General features: G+C 35.3%; 1 protein-coding gene across 1 annotated transcript; it reads left to right on the top strand.

Annotated features, from left to right (window-relative positions):
- The first annotated feature begins 7,830 nt into the window (after window positions 1-7,830).
- LOC139900688 (uncharacterized) lies at window positions 7,831-8,259 on the top strand. Its single transcript, XM_071883447.1, has one exon. It carries the CDS (start codon window positions 7,831-7,833, stop codon window positions 8,257-8,259), a length of 429 nt encoding a protein of 142 aa, XP_071739548.1.
- The last annotated feature ends 2,308 nt before the right edge of the window (window positions 8,260-10,567 follow it).

The raw sequence follows: 10,567 nt of genomic DNA on the forward strand, positions 1-10,567 counted from the left end.
AAACTATAAATAAATAGCAATTATAGTTAAGAACACAAGCGCCGAAACTCGAAATTCAGTTTTAGAACCTGTAAACACTAAATTAATCCGAATTAAAATATTCAAGTTTTAGGTATAAAAAAAAACTCTAATCTCATATCTGTAAAGTTATATGTGTTTTTAATTAGAATTGAAGATTAATGAAGCTTAAGCGAGTGATTAGAAACACATATAAGCTATCAATTTGATCTGTAAAATCCTAGAACTCTTCAAAATCCTCGATCTGTTGACTTTTCGTTGATTGTAGATGAACAAGATGATGAAGATTGATGAATCTGTCTTCTAAACATGAGATGAATATAAAGAGATGATGGATGAAATCTGATAAGTGTTGATGGGGGGAGAGAGAGAGAGAGAGAGAGAGAGAGAGAGAGAGAGAGAGGGAGGGGGGGGGGGGGGGGGGGGGGGGGGGGGTGAAGATCGATGATGAGAGACAATGATGTGTAGATTGATGATGTTGTTTATCGATGTTGAAGATATTGAGGTGAAGATGGATGATGAAGGTAGAGGTTGAGTTTAAGATTTATGAATATGAGAGATGATTTTTGATGTTTCTGTTTTTCAATTTGATAGAGTGAGATGTTGTTTGTTGATGAAGATCAAACTCATTTGGGTTTTATGTATTTTCAATTTAGGGATGAATGTGAAGGTGGGGATGAAGTTAGAATGAAGGTGGGGATGAAGTTAGGATGAAGTTAGGATGAAGGTGATTGTAAAATGATAGATTTATCCTTACGTGCTTGTCAGATAACTAACTTTAACAGAAAAAATTAACGAAGTTAGTGAGTTGGATTATAATTGCTCCTCTTGCAAATCACAATAACTATCCACACTCAAAACCGATACTTTAGTTAACCATGCAATATGGTACAAACCACAGGGACGATCCATGCAATTTTCTCATATTTATGTTTATATACTCAAATTAAATCAATAACTAAACAAAATACTAGTTTAGTGTCACTTCTCTTTGTCTTGCTACGTCTCCCTAAAACAAACACTTCAATCAAAGATACTTCAAAACCTTTTTACTTCTTCTGAATGATGTACAAGACGGAGTGGAAGAAGCTCCTGTTGAGAGTAACTATAGTTGTTATTTCTCTCACTTTGTTATTTTACATTTACATGTAGATTATATCAAGACTGAAATGTGACATTCAAGTATACACACAAAAAATTTACATTTACATTAGATGATTAGAGATACAAACAATTATATTAATGTCACATTTTGAAGAAAGACTAAAAATTATCATCAAATGCTAAATAGGACAAAGTACCCAAGTTCACTCAAGATCATAGTTGACCAATGTTTGAGCAGTCGCCGACAAATTTTTGACTTGGCAAATTGATTGAACAAGTTCCCGACCGATTAGCTACTTTTATCTTTATAATCTTGCATATAAACTTAAATATTTTAACACCTCTACTTGTTCTACAACTTTTGTAACTTCTACTCGAAAAAAACCCATCAAATTAAACAATATGATTTAATTTCCTTGCGATTAATCTAACAGAGGAAAATGAGATGCTTAAATCGTTACTTAAATCATCAAAATTGCACAACTTAAATGTTTTAACATCTCTACTCGTTTTTACCTTAACATATTAAAAAACGGCCTCATAGGCCCATCAAGCGATAATCTGTTGGGAAGATATACCCTACGTATTTTAAACTGATTGGATAAGTCGGTAGTCAAATATAAATCCCTTAATTGTTGGGATTCACTTTTATTAAGGGAATTTTGTCTACTAATTCTTATTCCCAAGACTCTTTAAATAAAGAGTTCTTGGGTTGAAAGTAGTTGTCTTTGCCTGCAGCAAAACCAGATCCCATAACTTTGAGATCGTTTATCCCCAGTTTCTCTTAGTTTTTGTACTTCATTTGATTAATAATAATTAAACTTTGAGAAAACTCTCATGTACTTCATTTTCGTAATTATAATTGTTTAATTCTTTTGTTGAACGACGATACGATTACGAGGTCTATCAATTGGTATCAGAGCAGGATCAACAAATTTTTTTGATGATCGAGTCGTTTCCAAGCAAAAGATGTCTTTTTGAAGTAACAAAAGAAAAATCATTTTCGGCTCTTCATGTTATGCGCAACAATTTTACAATGATCATATCTCATTCGTTATCTGTTCAACTATAGGTTAACAACACATGGAAGTATATTTCCACCGGAGGAATTTCGATCACAGCTTTTTCTAGAGAGATATATATATTTTCTAATTTTGCTGGGAGTTTGGTAGGATTTTTTTCTGATTCGCAACAAATCATCATTGTATCGTCTATATATCTACGATTTTTGGATATGTTATTGATTACATATAAATGGTATAAATTTCACCGTGATTGGATGTGTTTAGAAAAAGATATGAATTTTTGAAATCACTGCAATCTGCTTGTGATTCAATCTGCGCAGTCTATTTAAAATGATTGTTTTAGACTCGTTAACCATTGGATTTTCACAAGTATTAAATATGAGGTCAATGACATGCATCTACTTCGTGTAATTTTTTTTTGCATGATCAGATGAGTATTCAAGGATATATGTACTTGTTTTGCTGTAATTCTGATTCTGAAAACTCGAACTCAAGACTCATATTCAAATCTGAATCTGAAGTACAAACAGAACAATCTGACTAAAACGCATACTCAAAATCAGACTCAAGCACACACTTTAAAGATCATATTCAGACTTCAGTTTCACATGAACTTATACTCAGTAGAAGTCAGAGTTACATGAGATCAGACTAAAAAGACTTCAGACTCTAGATCTCCAAACTCAGATCAGGTTAGACCCATTTGGTTCACCTCTTACGAACTCATATTTAGAAGAGATCATACCCTGATAAGACCGTGATGTTAGCTCAACATATTCAACATTTATGAAGATGAAGACTGAACATATAAGTTCAAATTTTATATGTTTGTGTTGGTGTAGTTCTTAATACTTATGTTCAAGTTAGTTGAAGATTTGGCTTTGGTGTACATAAGTGCTGATAAGGTGTTGAAGCTATGTGATAAAGAGATGGGAATCAAGCTTAAAGAAAGATAAAGTTATCAAGAGTTCTGAAGATTATACAAGATGCTTGGAGCTTTGAAGACGAATATTAGAATTATTTTTAGTCTATATTTACATCTTGTATGTGACGACCCGAAAATTTCTGACCAAATTTAAACTTTATCTTTAAATGATTTAATGTTTTCGACACGATAAGCAAAGTCTGTAATGTTGAGTCTCAAAGTTTTGGAACTATATTCATGTAATCAATTATTGTTTGACTATTCTCGAAGATTCACGAACAATATATATATATATATATATATATATATATATATATATATATATATATATATATATATATATATATATATATATATATATATATATATATATATATGATTTCAAGTTATTTAGTAAACGATAGTAACATTCGATTATTGATTCGATTGATATTTAGATAAGTTAACTAAAACGTTTAAGATGAACCAGTAAAACACTAATTTGCTACAGTATTTTCGAATTGCTACAGTACCCGAAAAGCTACAGTGTTTTCGAAAATCACTATTTGCTACAGTAAAAAACTTTGCTACAGTAACTTTGCTACAGTAAAACACTATTTCAAAATGAAAATGTATATATGTATATGTATATACTACGAGACGATGATTTATAGAAGTAAATGACCAAAACACTCGAAAGTTTAAGATATACTTTGAGTGGTATAGTTTAGGGATAATTTAAGGCTATATTTTGACAAAGGTACGTGACACGAAACGTAAAATGCAAGTTTTCTAAGTGTACGAAAGGACATTCGAAAAACCAAAACCGGGACATAAGTCGAGTGACGACGTACGACTTATCGGAACAAAAATTTCAAGTCAACTATGCATGTGAATTTAATATAATATATAATTAATTATATAAATTAAATATATTATATTTATAATTAAATAATATGTCGACAAACTAGAAGTTAAACGTTCCTGAGCTGGATTAATAGGCCATGCGATCGCATGGGGGAGCTGGTGACAAAATGTGCTATAAAAGCACTCGATCTGGTTCCAGTTTTATTAATCTATATCTCTCGATATCTCTCTCTATGTATATATTTATATATTATTATTATTATTATTATTATTATTGTTATTATTATTATTATTATTATTATTATTATTATTATTATTATTATTAAGATTAATATTATTATTAATCTTATCATTATTAATAGTATTAGTATTATTATTATTTATACATAAAATACTACGACGAGGTCATGAGCGCGTCACTTTCAAAACTGGTTTTCAAACGGGATAGAACTAAGGAAACTACGGGTTATAGCTATGGAGGTTATGTGTAATATTCATGGGTACTTTTCGCAAGTCAAACCTAGTGTTTATCATCTCTGTTGCGTCTACGTACTTTCCTTCAATATTGAATCACAATATTGATACGTGAGCATTCATATCTTATCTTTTATATATTAATAGTGCATCCCTGACTAGTGCTCGAGTATATATGTTTATGCATGCTTGTATGCTAAATTTCGTCGTTAAACAGTTTATGATGAATCACGAATTAAATACATATATTACTGATAAAAGGTATATGATATGCATGTTTTTGGAAAGCTGGCGAAAAATCAATAACTTTTCATTTAGAAATCGCGTAATTTCGATGAACGAATCAAAAGATATGGTCAACTGAATTATGATTGACGTTAATTGGAATTGATTTTGAATCTGTAATTAATATTTAAACAACTTGTTTGTAAGATTGATAAATTGGATTTTTTAATATTACCAACCGAGTAAATGAATCCTTATATAAGGTACGTCTCGTTTTGTTGAACTATTGTCAAAATTGACCTTTTGAAATGACTGTTGATAACTTTTGTATGTCGATCTCGAGCATTAGGATTGTGATACACTATGACCTGACCTAGCTTGATAGACATTTATTGACCAACATATGTTCTCTAGGTTGAGATCTACGGTTATTTGGTATTCCAATTTTCGGTCACATTTCGTTGAACGACTTTATGTGCTGCTAAGGTGAGTTTATAGATCCCTTTTTAATTGCTTTTGCAATCTATATTTTTGGGCTGAGAATACATGCACTTTATTTTAAACACAATGGACACAGGTATATACTAAATTCTATACTGAGTTTGAACTGAAAATCCCTTAGCTTTGGTAACTAGTAACTGCCGGTTATAAGAACTGGTGGGCGCGAGTAGTAGTATATGGATCCATAGGGCTTGACATCCCCGTCTGTTCCAGGTATAGAAACCCTAGCCTGAACTAAAGAACAGACGTATGCTATTTAAGTTTAGTACACGTTGGATTACGTGTATTGTACATGTTGGTTACATGTATGTTAAAACAGGGGTACTTATTATATATACGTTAAAGTTTAGTTACCAAAGTGATCAATTTCTTAGAATATTTTGATAAACATTTCTGGATTAAACAACTGAAATCTTGTGATCCACCTTTATGTACAGATTATGCAAAACATTAAAACTATGAACTCACCAACCTTTGTGTTGACACTTGTTAGCATGTTTATTCTCAGGTTCCCTAGAAGTCTTCCGCTGTTTGCTTATATGTTAGACAACCTATGTGCATGGAGTCTTACATGGCATATTTTATAAGGAAACGTTGCATTCACCAAATCATCACCATGTATCTTATTTTGACTGCATTGTCAACGGTAGTACTATTGTAAACTATTATTTACGGTGATTGTCTATATGTAGAAATCATCAGATGTCGAAAACCTTTGATTTAAATATTCATTTATGGTGTGCCTTTTTAAAAGAATGCAATGTTTACAAAACGTATCATATAGAGGTCAAATACCTCGCAATGAAATCGATGAATGACGTGTTCGTCCATATGGATTTGGAGCGATCATCACATTGTATCTGACTATTTTATCCTAATTAAGGGAATATTGTTAGGAAAATATTCCCTATATATTTGAAATTGATTGGATAAATCGGTAGTCAAATATAAATTCCTTAATTATTGGAATTTTCATTTATTTGGGAGATTTTGTTTACTAATTATTATCCCCAAAATTCTACAAAATCAAGAGTTCTTGAGGTGAGGTTAGTTGTTTTTGCTTGCAGCAAAATCCGATCTCCTAATCATGAGATCGTTTATTCTCCGTTTCTCTTAGTTTTTGTACTTCATTTGATAAATAATAATTATATATTTTGAAGAATCTCAATTGATTGTTCCAATGCAAAAAACGATGAGTGTGTGAATGATTCTGAGCAAAGAGATGGCGTATTTAAAAACCCTAGAAGTCAAGGAGATGACACCATCGAGTCAAGTAGTACAGAAGGTGATTTGGAGGAGATTGAATCGGTGTACTGTGCAGGTATGTGCGATGATGGAATTAATATTGAAGTACCCGGTAAAGGAAGAGAGTCATATGTTAACACGAACCTCAGGGATATCGGTAATATGAGAGCTTCATCTCTTGTAATGAGGGCCAAATGCTTCAAGAGATCGAAACAGAAAAAAGCTAAGTCGAAACAGAGGAAAGACAAAACCAGTGGACGAGGGAAGGGTTCGAAATCACATTCATTGTCAGGTTGTGTAGGCATCGAAGCTGATTCATCGGGCAAAAGCATACATCTGGATGAATTTACCAAGCAGATGGGGCTTGATTGGGTTAGAGAAAAGGTCTAAACTCCTTCCTTCTCCTACTTTGTTTCTTTATATTTTTTAATGAAGATTATGTCCTTTAATATTCGTGGTTTTGGGAAGGGTAAAGATAGTAAAATCAGTGACTGTCGTAAACTATTAGCCCGGGAAAATCCGTTGTTTGTTGCTTTCTAAGAAACAAAATGTAACTGTGTTGATAGAAATTGGGTAAGTCTTGTTTGGGGGTCCCAAGATTTTGACTTCATAAAAAAAAAAAAAAAATTGGGAAATCGGGGGGGATTGCTTTTGGTTTGGGATTCTAATAGCTTCTCAGCTGAGCAGTCTTTTGTTAATGATTACTACATCGCGGTTAAGGGTAAATGGGTTGGGAAGAATGTAGAGACGATCATTGTTAATATATACGGTCCTCATGATGACACTAACAAACACAAAATGTGGTCGAGTCTTGTGAATTTTGTAGGGGCTTATGATTTGGATTGGGTTATATGTGAAGACTTCAACGAGGTTAGGGATAAAATCGAAAGACAAAATTGTGAATTTGTGGAAAGAAGGGCTACTTGGTTTAATGAGTTTATGGAGAATGCAAAACTCATCGATGTTCCTATGGGAGGTAAGAGATTCACGAGGATATGCGATAATGGCATCAAGTTTAGTAAACTCGATCGATTCTTAGTCTCCGAGAAGTTTAGGCAAACATGGGGTGATATTTCGGTGTTGGCTTTAGAACGTAAACTATCCGATCATTGCCCTATTGTGTTGCGTGATATGGCGATTGACTATGGCCCTAAACCGGCGAAGGTGTTTGACGAATGGCTTGATTTGGATGGCGCTGACAAGATCATCAAAGAATGTTGGGATCAAAAGGTAGAAGGTTCTCGGGCGGATTGTGTCTTTCGTAAAAAACTCAAAAGTGTTAAGATGGCCTTGAAAGAACTTAGCTAAAGATTGCTTGGAAGTCTTGATAAGGAAATTAGTGAATTAATGAATGAAGCTGTCAAATGGGAGCTCATTGCAGAAAGCAGACCATTAACAAGTGATGAAAGATCTAATTAGATTGATGTGAGAAAGAAATGGATTGAAAAGGACAAAGTTAAATCCAACATGATAAAGCAAAAGTCTAGGGCCAAGTGGGTGGTTGACGGGGATGAAAATACCAAGTTTTTTCACTCATATATACGGAGGAGGGAATCTAAAAGAAATATTCGGGGTCTCGTCATTGATGGAGTATGGAATGAAAGTCCCATTGACGTCAAAGATGATGCGTTTATTCACTTCGAGAAACAGTTTAAGCGAATGGATTCTAACAGATTGCAGTTCGTAAATGCTACTGACCAACCGTGTGTAAACACCATTACAGCAGCCGAATCTGATGCACTCGAGGTTCCATTTACAGAAAAAGAAGTGTGGGTGGCTGTTAATGAGTGTGGGTGTTCTAAATCGTCGGGTCTGGACGGGTTCAAATTTAAATTCTTCAAGCTTCATTGGGAACTAATCAAGGGTGACCTATTAAAACCTTTGAGTTGGTTCTGAGAAAACGGGGAGATTTCATACGGATGTAATGCTTCATTTATTACCCATGTGCCAAAGAAAATGGACCCGTTGAATTTAAACGACTATCGTCCCATTCGTCTTATCGGGTGTTACTACAAGATACTAGCAAAAGTTCTTTCTTCGCGTATCCGAAAAGTCATTCCGAGCCTTATTGATATTGTTCAAAGTGCCTTCATAAAGGGTAGATTCATTCTAGACGGTGTTCTTATTGCGAGCGAAGCTATTGAATTTCTAAATAAATGCAAAAGAAAAAGCCTCATCTTCAAGGTCGACTTCGAAAAGGCCTTCGATAGTATCAATTGGGATTTTCTCTTAGAGATCATGAAGAAAATGGGTTTCGGTGATAGGTAGAGGAAATGGATTTTAGCTTTCTTGCAATCGGCCTCCGTCTCCGTGTTGGTTAATGGGTCTCCTACAAACGAATTCAAACTCGAGAGGGGTATTCGTCAAGGGGACCCAATATCCCCCTTCCTTTTTATAATAGCGGCGGAGGGCTTAAATATTCTTACAAAAAAGGCCATAGATTCAGGACTATTTAAAGGAGTTGAAATTGGAGCCGATAAAGTCTTGATCTCACACCTCCAATACGCGGATGATACAATCTTCTTTGGTGAATGGAGTCGCCAAAATTTTTGCAATCTCATGAAGGTTTTAAAGTGTTATGAGCATATCTCGGGGTTAAAAGTTAATTATCATAAAAGCCTCGTGTACGGGTTGGGCGTTTCAAAGGAGGAAGTGGATAGAATGGCGTGTCGTGTTGGATGTAAAGTGGGTGAGCTTCCTTTCACATATTTGGGGCTACCTATTGGGCACAATATGAATAAGGTTGAACATTGGAAGCCCGTGGTTGACAGGTTTTCTTTGAGACTCGCGGAATGGAGAGCGAAAACGATCTCCTTTGGTGGAAGGTTAACGCTAGTTAAATCGGTCCTTAGTAGTCTTCCGCTATACTTTTTCTCGCTCTTTTGTGCTCCATTGTGTGTTATTAAAAATTTAGAGAGTATTAGGAGGAACTTCTTTTGGGGCGGGTCGGGTGAGAGATCTAAAATGTCGTGGGTTAAGTAGGAAGATACACTACTTCCTTATAGCGAGGGTGTCTTAATATAGGGTCTTTGAGGGGTAAAAATCTAGCGCTATTGGGGAAATAGTTTTGGCGGGCTAAAACTGAGCCCAATGCTCTTTGGGCTAAAGTTATTATTAGTATCCACGGTGCGGATGGCGTGATGCGGTGTCTGGACTAACATCATTCGTGCAGGTTGTGATATTGACAAAACAGGATTGCAATTTGGAAACTCGTTCGTGAAAAGAATTGGTGACGGTGGTGGCACACGGTTCTGGACTGATATTTGGCTCTCGGACGAACCTTTACACTGTAAATTCACGCGACTCTATGCTGGAAACTGATCAGGCCTGCAGAGTAAAGGATCAAGTGAGATGGACAGCAGGCGGCTGTAATTTGCAGTGGCTGTGGAGTCGGGATCCCGTTGGACGTACGCGTGGTGAACTCGGCTATCTAACAGATTTATTGAATTCTTTTGTTATGCAGGGGGTTCCCAGGATACTTGGTGTTGGAAGTTTTCGACAAAAGGTGACTTCACTACCAAAAAACTTGCAAGCCTCATTGACGAGAAAACCATCCTTGATACTCGCACCAGGCCTGAAACCTTAAAAAATAGCCTAGTACCGGGGAAGATCGAGATATTTATCTGGCGTGCTCTAAGGAAACGTTTGGCAACTAGAGTGGATCTCGACATTCGTGGAGTTGATTTACACTCCGTGCTATGTCCTCTTTGTGACGATGGGTTAGAAACAATTGATCACGCTCTTTTTCTTTGCATACATTCGTTCGAGGTTTGGGAAAGGGTGTACAAGTGGTGGGGTTTGGGTCCGGTGTCGAATCTAAGCATTAATGAAGCATGTCGTGGTAAAAGCAATACTCATTTTTCTCAGTTCGGCGTTCTTCTTTGGAAAGCTTTGGAATGGGTGTGCTCTTATTTAATATAGAGAAACCGAAATCTAAAAGTCTTCTCAAACAAATGTTGGACTGGTCCTACCGCTTTAATGGAAATACAACTCAAGTCTTTCGAATGGATCACTCCGCGTTGGAAGAAATCAAAGATCGAATGGACTCAGTGGTTATCCAACCCCTTGGTCTATGCATTGTGACCTGTCCAGATATCGCGTCGCTTCCTTCTTTATGTCGGGTCGTGTGGCTCCTGCCCCTTCTTTAATTTACTATAGTATGTCGTGGTTTTTCTCGTTTGTCTAGGTTTGTAAGTTGCTTTCT

This window comes from Rutidosis leptorrhynchoides, chromosome 3 (assembly GCF_046630445.1).
Source record: "Rutidosis leptorrhynchoides isolate AG116_Rl617_1_P2 chromosome 3, CSIRO_AGI_Rlap_v1, whole genome shotgun sequence".
NCBI lineage: Eukaryota > Viridiplantae > Streptophyta > Magnoliopsida > Asterales > Asteraceae > Rutidosis > Rutidosis leptorrhynchoides.